The sequence below is a fragment of the Mustela nivalis genome (genome assembly GCF_964662115.1).
Source record: "Mustela nivalis genome assembly, chromosome: 12".
Lineage (NCBI taxonomy): Eukaryota > Metazoa > Chordata > Mammalia > Carnivora > Mustelidae > Mustela > Mustela nivalis.
Genome location: NC_139031.1, coordinates 103,911,843 through 103,933,224, shown reverse-complemented (window position 1 = coordinate 103,933,224; position 21,382 = coordinate 103,911,843). Strand labels below are relative to the sequence as shown.

The window sequence follows — 21,382 nt, the reverse complement described above, 5'->3', positions numbered from 1 at the left end:
CAGGTGATCTATAGGTTTTAAAGTATTTACAAGCATCAACATGGCAGAAAGAAAAGTGACTGAAAAAATGAGCTGGTGGTAGAGGAAAGTGCTGATTATGAAGGTCATCAGGTTTTCGGTGATACATGGTTGGGTCACAGCTGGCACCTGCCAGGGGCCTCAGTCCACAGCTGTTATTTGTGCTGTAGTCATCGCTGGGTGATCAACAATGACCAGGGGGAAGGGCTTTGGGGAAGGGAGGCAGGTTCCGGAGCATAATCCAGAGGAATAAGCAGATTTCCACACAAATAACAACTCCAACCTGTTTCAGTGTCATAGTATTCGTAGTATCCATACCCTGTTCCAAGTAGTGCCTCCAACTGAACCAAACTTTGTGAAACAAATGACTCCGCAGAAGGAAGCAGGTAATTGCTGGAGGTTACCAAAGGTTTATTTGGAATGACACAGCACTGAAAACATAACTGTTACAGATGACCTGTGGATACAGCATACATCACCTATCTTGTTTTAGGACAATCTGAGAAGATGAGTTGCATAAATATAAAGAGTTGGAAATATATAGGAGCTTTTATTTTTAATAGTGTTCTTTGGGGGTTGACTTTGATGCCCCATCAGCCAGCCAACCTTTAAAAGGGAACACTACAGAGCTGCTCATCCCGACTAGCTTAACTCCAACCACAGCAGCTAGAAGCTTAGATAACAAACCTCTGCTTTCTCCAAAGGGATGGCAGCCATGACATGCTATCTGTCACTGTGTCCTGACAACCACATTACAAAACACAGATACTGTCGACTGTTTTGGCAATAGGATGACTGGTTTTGCCCTGAGGCAAAACTGCACCTCTAATGCCAGATAGAGCAAGAGCAATGCATGTATCAATGACACTTGGGAGGCAAAGAGCTATGATGGAACGAAAGGAAGCAACTATGTATATGTAGCTTCGTGCATACACATAGATCTGAGAGTGACGGCAACTAGCATGTGGAACTGTGTGGCCAGATGTATATAGAGAGGGAGGTGTTGGAAAAGAATGCTTTGTGCAGCAGTTGAGTTTGAAACACAGTCAACTTGAAAGGGAGAGAGAGCACGTGCTCACACCTGTGCAGGGGAAGATAATCTTGTACTACAGGAAAATTCGCCACATCTTCTGCAGGGCAGCCACTCAGGACCATACACTTGGTGCAGAGAAATGAAGGTTCTGGTCTGGAGAAAGCTACTTTAGAAATGGTGGGAAGGGATCAAGGACAATAGTCTCCACAGCTTGGACAAAGCACAAAGAAACCTGTTATGGATAATGCGGGAAACAGTGAGGACTTTTTCTGTAATTTACTTGTTTTTCTTTTCTTTTCTTTTTTTTTTTTTTACACACATGCTCCACTGGTATCTTTCCAAGCTTTGTCTGGCACTAGCCTGTACATCATTAAGAGTACAACAGCAAAAGTGAACTCTTTGGGTTTTCATAGAAGTTTAAAAACCCCAAAACCGGGCTCTTTCTATAATATTCTTGGCCCTAATCCAGGCGCCGGGTGAAGTTCTCTGGAAAGAGGCCTTTGTAGGTGGCAAGGTCTCTGTACTGAAGCCAGTCTGATTCCTTCACTCCTACCAGCCAGCCTGCATCCTGCAAGACAAAGACAGGGTGTTCAAGGTCCAAGAAACTACTGGAAAAGTCTGCACTGCCAACAGTTAACAAAGTAATTTAGTGTAGTGATCCTGTACCAGGATGTTACATTATATATAAGCCAGTGTGCTGAGATAGTTCAATGGGAAGTTGCTAGGTAAAAAAAATAAAAATAAAAATAAATAACAACAAACATTTGAGATGATTTATTTTCTGGATCTGTGAAAGCTAACTGTTAATACAAATAGTATAATTTTGTCTAAAGTAGAGCTCATTGATGTTAACTGGATTATGACATGAGTTCTTAAGGAAAAGGATTAGATTGCTAGCCAGGCAAAGAGAGGACACCACGTGAAAACATGTAATGCATATGAAGGCTCCCTATCCCGTAGGTTAGAGTAAAAAGTGACATGAGGACCAAGGTCAGAATACAGTGTGGACCAGGCCATGGGATGTTTTGTATTCTATCCCGAAGGACTGGCTTATAGGAGAGAACTCTGTGCCCCCAGCTCACGTCATGTGACCCAAATAAACCAGCATACCCAAGGCTTATCAAATAATAGCCACTAGATCTGGGTACTATCCTCTCTGCTGTTGCCGTTATAATCTCTCATTTTTCAAGTTTATATGAACTATAAAGCAGTTTGTTGTCATGATATTCTTGCTGGAAACATTCGCATAGTCTTTATGTATACTTTATCAATTATTCCTCCAAAACACTGGTCCATCTTACAGGAGTAACATAATAAGAATGAAGACATTTAGCCACAGAAAGAAAACTGAAACCACCATGTGTGGCCATTCAGCTTGAGAGACAATACGGTAAAATGAGGAATGGAGGCTGTTACTTGCCCTTGGCCTCTTGCAGATAAGCAGAGCCTGGCTGGAAAAGGCTAAGTGGAAGGAACAGCATGAAACATACAGACTGTATAATGCAAAAACTAGCAGGAAATATATGTATATATATATATTTTTTTAGGTTTTAAAAATTTATTTTTTTTAAGATTTTATTTATTTATTTGACAGAGAGAGAGAGATCACAAGTAGGCAGAGAGTCAGACAGAGAGAGAGAGAGAGAGAGAGAGAAGCAGGCTCCCCGCTGAGCAAAGAGCCTGATGCGGGGCTCAATCCTAGGACACTGAGATCATGACCTGAGCCGAAGGCAGCGGCTCAATCCACTGAGCCACCCAGGTGCCCCCAAAAATTTATTTTTTAAAAGTTAACATGTGCATAAAAGGAAATTGAAAAACACAAGAAGCAAAGAACAAAGTCATCCATAATCACAAGCAGTTTACAATTTGACTTCTAGGTCCCATGTGTGTATCTACAAAAGTAAGCATTTTAATGTAATTAAGACCATAGTTATGTATCATGCTTCTTTACACACCATGAATATTTACCATTTCAAAGTCCCCAAACTATGAGTATTTTGATAACCAAGAATACATTACACCAACTCCATCTGAAAGAAAAAGTGTAATCCTGCCTTTCTCAGCAACAAAGATTTCAGAGAAGAAAGATACTGGCAGGGTTACCATTAAAATACTGCATTCCCTTAATGTTCAATTAAAACAGACATAAGTAAGAGTACACAATGTATAATGCTTCTAAAAGAATTCATTATCCAATCTATACTATTCAAATACTAGCAACGGGGTATGTTTCCATTGAATCACTTAATGTATTCCTATAGTACTTGTCTTGATCATGTTAACCAGTCCACGAAACAGATCCCACTTAGGATGAGGGATGGCCAGATTTAATCTGAAGCAATTCCCAACAGAGTTCAAGTACATCAGATAAAATGAGGTCTCCAAAATTAAACAAAGAAGCTGAATACATTCCCTCTTGATGTAATCTGAGACTATAAACTGATGCTGCTATACAGACTAGAAAGATAAGCATTTAGACAGGCCAATTTTTGAAGGCAGGAAAAAAAAGAAAAACGGAGAAAAAGATGACTCAATAATAATGACTGACTAGGAGGAAGAGTGCCCTCTTTAAAATTATGATGTTATATATGTGAAAGGCAAAGTTACACTTAAAATAAAAGATGATAACTCATTTTTTTCTGAATCTCTGGCAGCATCAAAAGGCCATATTTTCCCCCACAAGTGTCTATAGTTGACTTTATTTACAATGAGTGAAAATTCTAATGGAGCCAAGCAGAGTCATGCATTTTAAAATTGTTTCAATAAAGAAAAAAGTTAAGAACTGGCACAAACTCATAATCAAGATATAGTCTAACATGTGTATTCTGAAATACAATTTATATAGTAAAGTGAAAAACATTAGCCAGTATCAATTAGCCAGTATCAGTATCAATCTCTAGCTAAGGCAAATAGGAAAAATTAAATTTTAACTTCTTAAAGTATGTGATAGATGAAAGATTTACAGTTCTGGCAATGGCAAATAGTTTGTATCAGGTAAGTGTTTCTGCATGAAACACTTATAAACACTAGAATAACTACATATCTTTATATATCCATATGTACATATATTCAACTATTTATATATAGAAATGACTTATAAAACAGCATAAAAAGTTATATGATGGGATTGTTACAAACAATGGGGTTGACATATATAACAATTATTTGAAGGCACTAGCAGTGACCAAAAGCAGGCAAAAACTGGAGAATATTTAACCGTGGAAAGTAAAAAATTGTGATGAATGAGATCTGTGGTAATACAGCTTTCCCCCTGAGGATTATTCTCAAGTCTGTTTGATGCAGGACATTAAAAGGAAGAGTGAAGGGCTTCCAGAGCAGCTGTACTTTTTAACATTTTTTTTTACTTATTTTAGAGAGAGAGTGAGGGCATGAGCAAGGGGAGGGGTAGAGGGGTGGAGGGAGAGAATATGAAACGCAGGCTCCACACCCAGCACAGAACCCAACATGGGGCTCAAGCTCATAATCATGAGAGCATGACCTGAGCTGAAATCAGGAGTTGGAAACTTAAGAGGCTGTGTCACCCAGACATACAAGCAGCTATATTTTTATGGGGGATATTTTAAAAGAGATCTGTAGAGGCAGGTTACAAAATATGCAGAGAAACTTCCCTAAAATCCTGAGCTGCCCCCCAAATTTATAAATATACAGGGTGGTCCCCCAAGGAGTCTGGTAGAAGCAACAGGAGGAAGGCAGAACAGCTGAGAGGAAATTTAAGCCCTGCCAATAAAGAGGAGGCAGTTTGAAGTTTGAATCCCACCAAGTTAGGAAGCTTGGTCAAACCTTCAGGATTTCTACTGAAATTCCAGAAGGGCCATCCTTGGAAGTAAAGGGTATCTCAGGAATAAGAAGTCACCCTAAAAGTAAAGGCAAAATTGAAACAGAATCACCCTAACAAAGTATAAAACAAAGCTTCCATGAATTAAAGCTAATTATCTAGTAACTTACATGTCTGCTAGGGGGGAAAGAAACTAGCTTCAGAGAAAAAAATAGAATCCAGACCCTGCAATGTGTCCAGTATCAATAAAAAATTACTGGATATGAGAAAAAAGAGGAACATACATCCCAATGATAAAAGGCAACTGATACAAATGTGTGCGGAGACGCGCTAGTTTTTGGAGTTAACAGTAGGAAAGTAATGCAGCTACTACAAATATTTACAAGTACCTAACATTGGAAGTGGCTATCATGAAAGAATAGATAGGAAATTTTGGGAAAGAAATGTCAACTAAAATAACAAACAAACAAACAACTACATGAACATTATAGAACTCTGTATGTATAGCATCTGAAATGAAAACCTTACTGGATAAGCTTCACAACCAATTTTAACTTAGCAGAAGAAAAGGTCACTACACTTGAAGACAAACCAATAAAAATAATCCAACCAGAGTACCAGAAAGAAACAGTGCATAAAAAGGACAGTCTTAGACACTGAGAAGTTCAACAGATGAATAATTAAGGAATCACAAAAGAGGAAAAAGAGAATGAGACACCAAAAAAATATAAGAAAAATTAGCTGAAAGTCTTCAAAATATAATGAAAAACATTAGGTTACAAATCTAAGCAGCTCAGTGAACCCCAAGCATGAAAACTACAAAAAATACAAGGCCTAAGCATATTATATTGAACCAATGGAAATCAAAGGTACAGAGAAATTCTTAAAAGTGGTCCGGGAAAAAGGCACATTTACCAGAAACAATGGTGAACAAATGGCAGCTGAATTTTAGTCAGAAAAAGCAGAAAACAGAAAACCATGGGACATCTTTTTTTTTTTTTTTGATTTTTTAAAAGATCATATTTATTTATCTGATAGAAAGATAGAGAGCACAAGGAGGCAGAGTGGCAGGCAGAGGGAGAAGGAGAAGCAGGCTCCCCACGGAGCAGGGAGCCTGATGTGGGACTCAATCCCAGGACCCTGGAATCATGACCTGAGCCAAAGGGAGCCACTTAACCACTCAGCCACCCAGGTGCCCCAGGACAACATCTTTAAAGAGGTGAAAGAAATAAAAGTCAATTCAGAATTCTTCTTCCTACAAAAATACACAGTCACATAGACCAGTGGAACAGACTAGAGTGCCCAGATATCAACCCACAACTCTATGGTCAAACAGTCTTCGACAAAGCAGGAAAAAATAACCAGTGGAAAAAAGACAGTCTTTTCAATAAATGGTGCTGGGAAAATTGGACAGCTATGTATACAAGAATGAAACTCGACCATTCTCTTACACCATACAGAAAGGTAAACTCAAAATGGATTAAAGATCTCAATGTGAGGCAGGAATTGATCAAAATCAGAGGGGAGAACATAGGTAGTACCTCTTTGACATTGGCCACAGCACCTTCTTTCAAGACAGGTCTCCAAAGGCAAGGGAAACAAAAGTGTCTCATGGTTCATCTCCCCCTCTGATTTCCTCCAACCCACTTCTCCTTTCCTTCTAATGTCCTTCATGTTGTTCCTTATGCTCCCCAAGTAAGTGAAATCATATGATAATTGACTCTCTGCTTGAATTATTTCACTCAGCATAATCTCTTCCAGTCCCATCCATGTTGATACAAAAGTTGGGTATTCACCCTTTCTGATGGAGGCATAATATTCCATTAAATATATGGACCATATCTTCTTCATCCATTCATCTGTTGAAGGGCATCTTGGCTCTTTCCACAGGTTGGTGACTGTGGCCATTGCTGCTATGAACATTAGGGTACATATGGCCCTTCTTTTCATTACATCTGTATCTTTGCAGTAAATATCTAGTAGTGCAATTGCAGGGTCATAAGGTAGCTCTATTTTTAATTTCTTAAGGAATCTCCACACTGTTTTCCAAAGTGACTGCACCAACTTGCATTCCCACCAACAGTGTAAGAGGGTTCCCCTTTCTCCACATCCTCTCCAACACGCGTTGTTTCTTGTCTTGTTATTTTGGCCTTTCTAACTGTTGTAAGGTGGTATCTCAATGTGGTTTTGATTTGAATCTCCCTGATGGCTAATGATGATGAACATTTTTTCATATGTCTGTTAGTCGCTTGTATGTCTTCTTTGGAGAAGTGTCTGTTCATGTCTTCTGCCCATTTTTTGACATGATTATCTGTTTTATGAGTGATGAGTTTGAGGAGTTCTTTATAGATCTTGGATATCAGCTCTTTGTCTGTAGTGTCATTTGCGGATATCTTCTCCCATTCCGTGGGTTGCCTCTTTGTCTTGTTGACTGTTTCCTTTGCTGTGAAGAAGTGTTTGATCTTGTTGAAGTCCCAAAAGTTCATTTTCACTTTTGCTTCCTTTGCCTTTGGAGACCTGTCTTGAAAGAAGGTGCTGTGGCCAATGTCAGAGAGGTACTGCCTATGTTCTCCCCTCTGATTTTGTTCAATTCCTGCCTCACATTGAGGTCTTTTATCCATTTTGAATTTACCTTTCTGTATGGTGTAAGAGAATGATCGAGTTTCATTCTTGTATACATAGCTGTCCAATTTTCCCAGCACCATTTATTGAAGAGAATGTCTTTTTTCCACTGGATATTTTTTCCTGCTTTGCTGAAGATTATTTGACCACAGAGTTGGGGATTCATATCTGGGCACTCTAGTCTGTTCCACTGGTCTATGTGTCTGTTTTTGTGCCAGAACTATGCTTTCTTGGTGATCACAGCTTTTGTAGTAAAGCTTGAAATCAGGCAACGTGATGCCCCCACTTTTGTTTTTCTATTTCAAAATTTCCTTTGCAATTCGGGGTCTCTTCTGGTTCCATAAAAATTTTAGGATTGTTTGTTCCAGCACTTTGAAAAATGTCAGTGGAATTTTGATTGGGATGGCATTTAAAGTGTAGATTGCTCTATGCAGTATAAACATTTTAATGATGTTTATTCTTCTGATCCATGAGCATGAAATGCTTTTCCATCTTTTTCTGTCTTCTCCAATTTCTTTCATGAGTGTTCTGTAGTTTCTCAAGTACAGATCCTTTATCTCTTTGGTTAGGTTTATTCCCAGGTATCTTATAGTTCTTGGTGCTATAGTAAATGGAATCGATTCTCTACTTTCCCTTTCTATATTTTCACTGTTAGTGTAGAAGAAAGCAACTGTTTTCTGTGCACTGATTTTGTATCCTGCCACATTACTGAATTGTTATATGAGTTCTAGTAGTTTAGAGATTGAGTCTTTTGGGTCTTCCATATAAAGTATCATGTCAACTGCAAAGACAGAGAGCTTGACTTCTTTTTTGCCAATTGGAATACATTTTATTTCTTTTTGTTGTCTGATTGCCTTTGCTAGGACTTCTAGTACCATGTTGAACAAGAGCGGTGAGAGTGGGCATCCTTGTTGTGTTCCTGATCTCAAAGGGAAGGCTGTCAGCTCTTCCCCATTGAGAATGATATTTGCTGTGGGTTTTTCATGGATTTTATGAAGTTGAGTTATGTTCCCTCTATTCTTATACTTTGAAGTGTTTTAATCAGGAATGGGTGCTGTTTTTTGTCAAATGCTTTTTCTGATCAACTGAGAGGAACATGTGGTTCTCTTCTCTTATTGATTTGTTCTATCACATTGATTGATCTGCAAATGTTGAACCCAGGGATAAATCCTACCTGGTCAGGGTAGATAATTTTTTAATGTACTGTTGGATCTGATTAGCTAGGATCTTGAGAATCTTAGCATCCATATTCATCAGGGATATTGTTCTAAAATTTTCCTTTTTGATGGGGTCTTTGCCTGGTTTGGAGGTCAGGGTAATGCTGGCTTAATAGAAAGAGCCTGGAAGTTTTTCGTCTGTCTCTATTTCTGGAAACATCTTCAGAATAGTTATTATTTCTTCTTTGAATTTTTGGTAGAATTCCTCAGAGAATCCATCAGGCTCCTGTTTATGGAGAGGTTTTGATCACTGCTTCAATCTTGTTACTAGATATTGGTCTATTCAAGCTGTAAATTTCTTCTTTTTTCAGTCTTGGAAGTTTATAGGTTTCCAGGGATGCTTCCATTTCTTCTAGGTTGCTTAACTTACTGGCATATAACTGTTGATAATAATTTCTGATGACTGTTTCTATTTCCTTGGTGTTAATCGTGATCTCTCCACTTTCATTCATATTATTAGTTCAGGTCCTCTCTCTTTTCTTTTATATATGTTTGGCCAGTGGTATATCGATCTGATCGATTCTTTTGAAGAACCGCTTCTAGTTTCATTGATGTGTTCTACTGTAACTCTAGTTTCTATCTCATTGATCTCTGCTCTAATCTTGATTATTTCCCTTGTTGTGCATGGGGCTGACTTAATTTGTTGTTGATTTTCCAGTTCTTTAAGATGTAAAGAGAGCTGGTGTATGTTACGTTTTTCAGACTTTTTTGAGTGAGGCTTGGATGGCTATGTATTTCCTTCTTAGGACCACCTTTGCCATATCCCATAGGTTTTGGACCAATGTGTCTTCATTCTCATTGGTTTCCATGAATTGTTTAATTTCTTCTTTGATTTCCTGGTTGATCCAAACATTCTTAAGCAGGGTGTCTTTAGCTTCCAAGTGTTTGAATTCTTTCCAAATTTTTTCTTGTGGTTGAGTTCCAGTTTCAGTGCATTGTGATCTGAGAATATGCAGGGAATAATCTCAGTCTTTTGGTATCCTTTGAGCCCTGATTTGTGACCCAGTATGTGGTCTATTCTGGAGAAACTTCCATGTGCACTGAAGAAGAATGAGTATTGTTGTTTTAGGGTGGAATGTTCAGTATATATCTATGAGGTCCATCTGGTCCAAAGTCATTCAAAGCTTTTGTTTCTTTATTGATTTTCTGTTTGGATGATCTATTACTGAGAGTGATATGTTACGATCCCCTACAATTAATGTATTCATATCAATATGACTCTTTATTTTGATTAACAGTTGGCTTATGTAGTTGCTCCCATGTTGGGGGCAAATATATTTACTACTGTTACATCTTCTTGGTGGCTAGATCCTTTAAGAATGATGTAGTGGCCTTCTGTATCTGACTATAGTCTTCAGCTTAAACTATAATTTATCTTATATGAGAATTGCTACCCCAGCTTTCTTTAGAGACCCACTGGCATGAAAGATGCTTCTTTTATAGAACATCCTCCCCCCACCCACCCACCTTAATATTTCTTGTAGTGCTGGCTTGGTGGTCATATACTCTTTTAAATGTTGCTGGTCATGGAAGTTCTTAATCTCTCCAACCATTTTGAATGTCAACCCTGCTGAATAAAGTGTTCTTGGCTGCATGTTCTTCTCATTTAGTGCCCTGCCAGCCCTTTCTGTCTTGGAGGTTTCTTTTGGCATGCTTTCTGGGGGAGGGGCCTGCTGCGCTGTTCTTCTATCAGTCTTGCTTGGGTTGAGTCGCCCTTCAGGTTATCAAGGGGCTGGGCCCTGTGGAAACTGGTTTTTCAGGCTTTGGTTCTCTGGAGGTTTTTGTGGCCTTTCAGGGGGTCAGAGCAAAGAAAGAATATGTCTGCACCCAGACCTCGCCTCAGAGAGAAGCCTCAGTCTGCTCCCCTCTGGGTGGTCCAGAACACACAGACTCCCCCTATGCAAACTCTACTGAACAGCACAACCTCCCTCAGGCAGTGCACACTCCCAAGTCACCACCATCCCAGTGATCACCCAAAGCCCTGGCTTGTCTCTGCACCCCTGAGCCACTAATACCACAAGCTATATTGGTCTACAGGGCCCACTGCGGGTGGCTGCCTTTGCTGGGACTGCTGTCTTGAGTCTAGGCCCACTGCCAGGTGCACTCCAACCAGTGGTCATGCAGTTCGCGAAGGCTGCTGCAGAGGGATCCCAACCAGAGATCATGCTGGGTTCTTTCAGGCACGGAATGGGACTGTCCAGACCCTTGGCTGGTCATGGAAGGCTTTGGTCCCAGAGACTGCCAGCTGGCACCCACACCAGGCTCTCTCAGGTGTGGACAGGAGTGCACCCAGCCAAGCCGTGGTGCAAGCAGCCAAAAGCCGCAAGCCCAAAGACTGGAGGTTCTGCCGGACTCTCTCTGGCATGGGTGGTCACCAGCAGTGGCTGACCTGGGTACGTGGGCTTAGGCCCGTGACCGTGACCACTTGTCCACCAGTTGCCCCTTAAGATCTTTTGCTCTTTTTGAGTGCTTTTAACCAGACTCCAAGTTAATGCTTGTCCCCAACCACAGGGCACTTTCCTATTGGGATATACTTTCCAAAGGGTTGCTTCTGGTGGCTCCCTCCCCCTTCTGTTTATCCTCCTATATCAGTCTGAGCATTCCCACTCTGCTTTACCTCACCACTGATGTCTTCTGTCCCTGTAGAGATCCAGCAGTGTATAATCTTACATCTCAGGCTGATTTCATGGGTGTTCAGAGTGTCTGGTAGATATTTAGCTCACTTTTGGGGACCGGTTGAAATAGGGTCTCCTAATTCTCTGCCATCTTTTCCTGCCCCTCCTAAATAAAATCTTCAAGAGAAATACATAACAATATCCTAAAAGAGGTGTTCTAAAGAGTTACAGTTAGCCTTGTCATGTGCTCATAAACCTTAACCCCTTTTCAGAGCTGCCATGCAACATCTCAGAAAATAGAAAATGTCTTCAGTTATTCACTGTGTCCCAGTGACCCTCAGGGAAAACAACAACAACAACATGGCCCTTAGAACCTTTCAATCTCTCCTTACCTGGTCAGCTTCTGAGTCTGAGGGGACCACCAACACCACGTCACCCCTTTGTAAGGTAAGTTCATCAGAATTAGCTGCTTCAAAATCATGCAGTGTTTCCACCTGCAAAAGATTTTAAAAGAATTTACTATTTTAAAAGCAAAAGGAAATGTAACACTGAAGTCTCCCAGCCAGACTGTCAGCAGGTACTGCTGGATGAGGAAGACAATGATCCCAGCATACCCCAAGGGAGAAGACCTCTAAACATAGAAAGGAGGTCTTGATTACTTAAAACGTCCAATCCTTGAAGACTGATATTGTGACAATTTGCATGTACGTTTAGTAATGCAATGCCTTCTGCAAGAGTTGAAACGTCATGTGTTAATTAAATTTTGTCATATTTTTCTTACATATTTACATTTTATTATCGTTGATGTTTTATTATTGTTCATTTTTAAACTCGAACTGAGAGTGTCTAGCAGAAAGTTCCTCTAACCTCACTTCTGTCAAGTACTTAATAACTGGAAAAATCAGGGGCACCTGGTAGCACAGTTGGTTAAGTATCAGACTCTTGGCTTTGGCTCTCAGGTCATGATCTCAGGGTCATGAAATCAAGTCCCAGGTTGGGTTCCATTCTGAGCATGAAGTCGGCTTAAGATCCTCTCTCCCACTCTCTCTGCCACTCTCCTGACCCTCCCCACAAATAAAATAAAATAAAAATAAATAAAATGGCACATAGAACATTTTTAAAAATAATGGGAAAAGTCATCACTTTCCACGTTATATGGGAATTACTACTTAATAAAAGCCTGCAATCAATTTCTTTAAAAATTTCCTATCTTAACCTTTTAACCATATCTATCTGTTTCTTTTCTTTCTTCTTTTTTTAAAATTGAAATATATTTGGGGTGCCTGGATGGCTCAGTTGGAAAGGCATGCAACTCCCGATTTGGGGTTGTGAGTCTGAGCCCCAAGTTGGGTGTAGAGATTTAATCAATCAATCAATTAACTAATAATTTTATCAATAAATACATAAATTTCATTTGATTTATTTTATTTATTTATATTTATTTTGTAAATAAATTAAAATTTAAAATAGAAGTATATTTGAGATATAGAATTGTGCAAATTTAAGGGGTACAGATGCTAATTTGATACATTTGTATACTGTAAGAGGATGCCATTGTAGCAATACTGAGCTCCTCTATTACGGTATGTATTTATCATTTCTTTCTAGTGGCTAGAATAATTAAGGTCTAGTCTCTGATCAAATTTGATGATTATGATACAATATTATTGTCTATATTCACCACGTTGTGCATTAAATCTCTAGGGCTTATCTACCACTCACTGCAAGCATATACTGTTAAAAAATCCCTGTCCTCTCCCCTACCCTTTCCCCTCTTTTTGAAAGATTTCCTTAAAATTTAATCATAAAAAATTCTGAGAAACAAAAGCAGAAAGAGCACCATAATGACCCACATACTCACCCCGCTGGAGCTATGAGCCGTTTATTTCTCCCATGTCCCTCCCCTCAGCCCTACTCCCAGAGATCACGTGATTGGCTATTAAAATGTATATTTTTTATATAGAATCATAAAATGTCAGAGCTGGAAATGACTAGCTTATTCCCCAATTCACTTTCCAACTGAGAAACTGGAGCACAGACAGAGAAGTGATGTTCCTCAGGCCACACTGCAGATAAGGAGAAAAGCTGGGGTGCACCCCGGCCAGCTGGTGTATAATCCAGCCCCCGGTGGATGCATGCAAGGAGGATTTCAAAGCCCTGGTCTGAGTCCAGGGCTGGAGGGACTCACAGGGCTGGGAGAGGAGCAGGAGAGGGCACTTTGGGGGGTAGAGGGTGTGCAGAGAATTCACCCACTCACTACCAAGGGGCATACCATTTATCCTGTGGCGAACATTCTTTTAACTATGGATTGATAAAAGAGATGGAAAGTCATTCCTGTGTTTTTGCTTGTCCAGCAGCCCAGAAATCCTGCCATTTTACACTGTGATGTGGGGAAAGCAGTACAGAGAAGGAATACCTATTGCAAAAAATACAAATGCAAACATCCAAAAACCAAAGGTTCCAGCAAAGGGGCCTCAAAGAAAAGGAAGAATGAATGGCCACCCAATTAAAACAAGACAAAATGACAAGACCTTGTAGAGGAAGCCGGGAGGCACATCTTGAGATGCCTCACTTGCTGCTGGAGTGGAGGGCAGTGGCTGGGAGTCCTCACTGGCTCTGGGCTCTGCAGCCAACTCTGGGGGCTCACTAGCAGGCCCGGGAAGAGCCGGGGCACCAGGTGTTTCCATGGACTCTGCACCTGTGGGGACTTCATGGTCTCCCTCTCCTTCGTTGTTGGAGGCGGGCTCTATGACGACTGAAGGGATGACCTTCTCCTGGAGGAAGAAAAATGTGGTGGTGCTGAGCAGGGCCTGGGAAGAAAGACTTCTGCGTCCTCGGGTGCACTGTGCTCTGCTTCTATCCCTGATGTACCCTCCTTGGCTCCCACGTTCCCCACATGCTCCCTTCCATAAAATACCCACTGTTCCTCAAACCTAGCCAAAATCTTTGGGCCTCAAGCCTTGCAGGACGTTCCTCCTGACATGGTCAACTTTCTCTCTCTCCTGAGACAGAAACCTTTAATGGGATTAATTTCTGGATCCTTGAGCAGTCAGGCCCTTTGTGAAAAGTGGGGTTTCTATGGAAATTGGGAAAAAGATCCGAGACTACAGGGAGAGCGGAGGGAGGGGCCCTCCGGAAGGGGAATCCAGTAGGGTCCCAAGAATGGCCTCAGTTTTGCCGTGGTCTACTCTTGTCCCACTGAGTCCTAACAATGCTTGAAGCTGACATTGAACCTCTTATGACTGCTTTTCTTCCAGAGGCCATGGGACTCCTGACTAGCCTCCAACCAGATTGTTTGTACAGATCTGGCTAGTGTTTAAATCTGCATCTGTTTGGCTTGTTGTCTTTAGAGCTCAAGCTGCAGTTAGAGCTGGAGGGATGACAATTCCCAGCAATCACTCCTCCGAGGACTCTACACGGGAAGGGGGTGTGACAGAACAAAGGATCAAGATCTCCTTCCTATTTGGTAACAAACAAAGATGAGTGACGAGAAGAATTTCACTAGCATAATGGAAGTCTGGAGATGTTTATTCCCTTGGATATCAGTGGGCTTAAGCACTTCCATTCTTCAATTTGGAGAAAATAATACACTTTTCCAACAAATCTAACAATATAATACAAAACAGTTCTGGCATTGTGATAAAAATCTCAGGAAGAAATGGCACATATTTTTGAGTTATTTCCCAAATACCAATACTGCTGTTTTTCTAGTGGGATGAACGGGATCATTTTTTGAGTAACCCTGGAGAGATTTGGTGGAAATTTCTTATGGGTAAAATCAGGACAAAGGAGAGTATCACATTGAGAGCCTAATTTTCATTGTTACTTTCTGGAGTCTAGACCAACGGTGTGGTTTAGAGCTGCCCTTGCTGTGTGCCCCCCACATCATGGACTATATGGATTTGTGAACTTTGAACAAACAGTTCTCTGAAGAAGTGAGGCACTGGCCCTAGTCCAACAACTTCATGTATGTATTTAATGACCTGTTGGCCTCTCAAATATGCTAACAGGGATGAGCTTTTGCTGAAAGGAGCCTCCCTAATGGTGGATGTGAAGGGCTATAACGATAACAACAATTCCTAAATACTACTAATAACTATAGGATGTAACTACTAATATTGGGTTCTCCCCACGTGCCTGGCACTGGGCTAAGTTCTGTATGGTCATTTTCTCACATAATCCATATAATATCCCACCATCTGGCCACATTCTCTTCCTGCTCCCTCCATCTCATGCTTACATCATCTGTGCATTCTTCTTTTTCTCCATCACTCAAGGCCTGTGTGAACCTTGCAACGCTGACACTGAGAGAAAGCCAAGCTCAGTCTCTTGCTGACAATCTTATATACAAATACTTAAATAATAACAAAAATATAAATATACTAAATATACTACATTATATATGTGTAATTTTATATACCTTAAGTTTATTTTGTTTATATTATTTATATTTTTATTATATAAGGAATATAATAAAAATAAAAATATTAAATAAAAATATGAATATTAAATTATACATAATATACATAAAATATATATATATATATGTATATATATATACACACACATGTATATTTGGTGAACCACGTTACCACACAATGGCCACAAACCTGTTCTGCCCCCAGAGCTGTTACCAGCACTCTCCATTACACAGCATTCCAACCAGGACACCTCCTCCCAGAGCCTCCCTTTTCCCTGTTCACTCACCTGAGGGGCTGCTGCTTCTGGTTCTTCTGGTTGAGATCTGTCACTATCTATGGCCTCCATAGTGTCAGCATCAGTCCTGGTCTCCTCTACACCTGCTCCTTCCCCAGCAGGAAGAGCTGCCTTCTCCATCTCTGTTTCCTCCACTGGAGCCTCCTCGTCAGCCAACACCACGGCTCCAGGTGTCACAGTGGCGTCCATTCCAGGTATGACCTGCAGCCCGGATACCAGACAGGCTGTGTCTGTATCTGTACGGGGCCTCAAGAAGAGCCAGCCCCAGCCCTTTCACCTCGGGCCATTCTGGGGAGGCTCATCAGATGTGGAAGCTCTGTGGAAGGTACAGAAGCTCAGGATTCTGGCAGGGCAGAGTCTGCCCTCCATCTATCAGAACTGACTGCTCTTCCCCAGGAATGCAGGGCACAGCATAGGGAACCTAGCCAACGCTACTGTAAGAGAGCTGTCTGTTGCCAGATGGTGGCTCCCTTGAATTGAGTGGAGCATAACATACAGACCTGTGCAATCACTGTGCTGTACACCTGAAACTAATGGAACATTGTGTGTCCGTTCTACTTCACTTAAAAAATAAAATGAAAAAATGAAACAACAAAAAAAAAACCCTACCCTTCATTCTGGGCCCCCAATGACACAACAGCCCTCTGCTCTCCTTGCAGTTACGTTCAGCAAATGGAATTTGAGTGGAAGTGACCTATGTCATTTGAGAGACTTGGATTTTACCAGCTCTTTCTACTTTTGTTGCCTGAAAGCTGATGGTCACAAAGACCTTGAAAACACTGAAGTCACGAAATGGAAGGCGTCTTTCCCCAAAACCTGGATCATGGAAAAAAGCTATGTAAGAAAGGCACCCTCATCGTGCAAAATCAGAGTTTAGAAAAACCGCATTTCAGTCTACACTCTAAAATCTTCATGGGAAAGGTCCCCAAAGCTAAATCACATTCATGAAAATCAATATATTGGGGAATTTTCTCAATTAGACTTCTTGAGAAGGAAGGGCAAGTCATTTTTTGTTATGAAATGCACATTATAATAAAAGCTGATTCAAATTTGGGGTCTTTTTAATAGGAGTGAAATTTAAAAAATGAGAATTTTCTAAGGCTGCACACAGTCCAAAGAAGAGCTGTAAGTAGTGTTTAAAACTTGCAATAATTAAAGAAAGTGCAATCAGAAGTGTTAGCTTTAGGCAGACTGGTTGCCAAACACACATCTAAGACTCTAACATTGGTGTGGCAGGCCTGATTTGAGAAGCTCAAATGAGAAAAGGCTGAGGAAAAAAGAGTAATCAGTTGAGCTTATATAATATACCCAGGATACGTATTTCAAAAATTCATCTTGTTATCTGATGTGATTAACATTAGCCCTTCCTCTTCTCTGTGGAATAAATTCTCCCCAGTTGTTCTGTTGGGTTAGGAAAGTGCCAGTATCACGGATACTGACTGTCAGACCGAGAGCAGGGGTGGGCAGTGCCCGCAGAATGGGCATCAGAAGTGGGAGATAGAGAACGTAAGCCACATACCTACTCTCAAAGCAAGACGTCTTTATAAAACACCTTTCTTCTGACTCAAATTTATAGGTAATAAAGAAAAATTACCTGCCACAGAATACATTTTTCTACAACATATTTTACTTCAGGGATGAAAAATACTGCTCACAGCTGTACTCTTTGTTATATGGCCATATTCTTTGAAATGTACTTGTCTCTCATTGAAATTTGGCTCATGCAAAGTGTACAATGATCCAAAATGTAGTCATGCCCATGATATACCATTTCTTTCTTTTTGTTTTTTTTCATCCTGTCTTTAAGGTACTGGGTTCAAAAAAGTAATCAATTATATGAGTTATAATACATTCATTTAAAGCAAACTTAAATGCTAACAACTATTGAAGTAGGGATTCATATTTTTGTGAATGACTGACAATCCCCCTAATAGAAAGTTAAAAGTTTAAGATAATTGCATCTCTTATTTTAAATAAACACGGGTCTTTGTATGGATGTGACTCAGAAAAACAAACTGAGGGTTTTGGAGGGGAGTTTGGAGGGGAGAGGGGTTGGGCGAGCCTAGCGGTGGGTATTAAGGAGGACATGGATTACATGGGGCACTGGGTGTGATGCATAAACAATGAATCTAGGAATGCTGAAAAAATAAAGTTAAAAATAATTTAAAAAGAGTAAGAACCAGATAATGAAGATCATCCTCTTCATTCCAAGAAGATGAATAACTGTTCATAGCTTTATTGTTGAAGAAATCAACAGGCTTGCTCCAGGATCCCAAGAATTACTTAGCAAAATTCTTGCATATCAAACTATAAATAAAGTGCATACAGTGGACTTTCAGGCTCAAATGTAGAAAGTGGTGCCATCATAATTCCGAGTTATCTATGCTTTCGATCTGCTTGGAAATTTTGCACCTATGGAGTGAACATTTCCCTGGTTTCAACAGCTGAAAACCAGATAGACTATATATCATGCAGATGGTATGGGCAAACAGAACAGTGCACACCACCAAACACATACACACACACACACAGAGCACAGCACATATACACATAGTTACAGGTAAAAAAGCAACCACTATGATGTTTAATAGGCTACTCCCCCAAATGATTATGCATAAATCCTCCCATACATAAATGTACCAAGCACATACTATTAGTGATTGGATTTTACTCCCAACTGAATGGGAGTATGTCCAGAAGAGAATATATTTCTGTTAAGTATTAATGGTGTTGCCAAAAATAATTTAAATCTCTCTATACATATAGAATGTTAATGATGAGTCTGATTTATCTCTGGTACTCTAAATAGCCATCAATTTGATTGTATCTCCTTTACTATTGCAATATGTCATCACCTAAGTAATTCAAACAGCCATCATTGATTGGCTGGATGTGATTTAGGCTGGACACTGCGGCTGCTGTGATGCTGACCACCAACAGGGGGAGGCCAAGGGCCCTGTCTGTTCACACTGTGATGCTTGCTGAACTCAGAAAGAGCAAGTATACCCCAGCTTTCACCTGGCAGCAATTTACCTGACCTCTCTCATATACACAAAAAAGGGACAGAAGGATAAGGGCCAATAAAAATCACCAAGATTGAAATTAACAATTCTAGTGAAGGCAAGGAGCTAAGGAAACTGGCACTTTGACTACAGCGCGGAAAAACCAAGCATTTTGAATGACCTACTTGGAAAAAGGAAGAAATTAACATCCTTTCCTTCTTCTCTGAGTCCATTAGTAACAAAGTCCTATTTCTCTAATCAAGTACAAACTTTGATTTTACAGACCTTAAGAATGTTACAGAAACAGAGAAGGCCTGTCTACTATCTATATTCCCTCCTCTCTTTTTGCCTCCAGAATAGCTTTGAAAATCAGAGGTCACCCTCCCTGTAAAGCATAAGGCTGGAATCTTTTGTACATTTTCCACTCTTACTGAAATATTTCTAATGTATATTTACCAACTGCAAACACAGAACAGCATAAAAATGCAATTTGCTTGGATTAGGTGTTATCTCCAGATAAAGACAGGTCACAAAAAGGGTTTCAGTGACACTGTTATCACTTTTTTTTTTTTTAAGATTTTATGTATTTATTTGACAGAGATAGAGAGATCAGAAGTAGGCAGAGAGGCAGGCAGAGAGAGAGGAGAAAGCAGGCTCCCTACTGAGCAGAGAGCCTGATGCAAGGCTCAACCCCAGGACCTGATGCTGAAGGAATCAGATCATGACCTAAGCCTAAGGCAGAGGCCCAAACCACTGAGGCACCCAAGTGCCCCTGTTACTGCTCTTTTTGTTACCATTTTTATGGAGTCCAATTTATTAGCTCTTTGTAGACTGAGAAATGGAAAACATTTTCTGGACTCTGCTTGATACCAGAGAGGTTACACCTTCTAGGAAAAACTACAATGATTCATGACTGCTCTTTGGTTTGTTTGTTTTTTTAAATATAATCCAGGGAAACCAGAGGAATGAAACCATTGAAAGTAATTCAAGCCTTTGATGTTTAATGTGGTTCAATTTGTCATGTCCCTCCAAATGTTAAAGGAAACACCAATATCTTATCCTCTGCTCAAACTGTACTGTTCAGAAACCACAGGGACAAGCATGTCTTTGGGAAGGTGAACGACTCCCTCTTTATCACAACACACGGATCTGTTTTCTTCAACTTCTGCCTCAACAATCTCTTTGACAGAAAGGGATGTGGTCATGGTATTCATGTCCCCCCAAACACCTGTTAGCAAAATTTCTGTAAGTGGGACAAAATGGATGCAGTACAATGGCCCGTGTATCCTGCAAAGTAGGGAGACACAATAGGATGACAGAAAAGAGTCACGCCCTCCATGAGATGCGCTGTGAGGGGAGGTCAAAGGGGACCCAGATTCCAGAGGAGCCGTAGTGATGGGCTGCATGAGAGTTGGTGATCTTTGGGCTTTATGTAATTTATGGATTCATTTTATTTACTCGGTGTTTCCTTGGCAATGTGAGCCTGAGCAATGCCTGAGAAGCCGCCTACCAGTAACTGGTCTGGGTGAGGACAACCCTGGTATAATATTCCATATGCATCTACTGGCTAGCCTATTTTAACTGGAAATTGGCAGTCCTCTGATTAAAAAATAATGGAGACCATAGGTTTAAAGATAATAGAAGAAATAACATTTTTACCTATTTTTTCAATCATTTTTCTGTGCCTAGTGGCACTTTATTATCTATTTATAATACAGTGATCATGTTTCTTAGAAAAATTATATAAATGGACTTTATAATTTGTACTTTGTTGTTTTTTAATATTTTATGTATTTATTTGAGAGAAAGACAGTGAGAGAGAGTATGAGCGAGGAGAAGTTCAGAGAGAGAAGCAGACTCCCCGTGGAGCTGGGAGCCTGATGCGGAACTCGATCCCGGGACTCTAGGATCATGACCTGAGCTGAAAGCAGTCGCTTAACCGACTGAGCCACCCAGGCGCCCTGTACTTTGTTTTTTCTATTTGACAATTTAACATTTTTGTCATTGAACACTAGTTGGTTTCTAGTTTCTAAATGTTGTAATAATACTCTGATGGGAGATCTTGGTTTGTAACCATATTAACAGCAATTGGTCAGACGTACATTTAAATAAATACTAGACCCTAATACTTTTATTCATTTACGATGTTTCTACTAATGACTGTTTCTGAATTTTTGCCCAGCACTTTATTATGGTAAGTCAATACAGAGAAAATAAAAAGAATCAGACAGTGAACGTCCAAATACCTACTACCTGAGACCTTCAACTGACGTGTTACATTTGCTTTATTCTTTCTGTTCATGTTGACTTTGAGTCATCTTTTTTCAGTCTATTGGAATACATCTTCATAAAATGTTTTTTGG

General features: G+C 40.2%; 1 protein-coding gene across 2 annotated transcripts in view; it reads right to left on the bottom strand.

The window, feature by feature from the left end:
- Positions 1 to 408: 408 nt before the first annotated feature.
- Positions 409 to 21,382, bottom strand: part of AMPH (amphiphysin) — a 266,447-nt gene continuing 245,473 nt past the window's right edge. For both annotated transcript variants that reach the window (XM_082692553.1, XM_082692554.1), the window contains 4 exons: positions 16,009 to 16,218; positions 13,833 to 14,075; positions 11,694 to 11,795; positions 409 to 1,619 (listed from right to left, as the gene is read on the bottom strand). In XM_082692553.1, the coding sequence (XP_082548679.1) occupies positions 1,512 to 1,619; positions 11,694 to 11,795; positions 13,833 to 14,075; positions 16,009 to 16,218 (663 nt within the window). In that variant the 3' untranslated portion in view covers positions 409 to 1,511. The remainder of the gene's footprint in view (positions 1,620 to 11,693; positions 11,796 to 13,832; positions 14,076 to 16,008; positions 16,219 to 21,382) is intronic.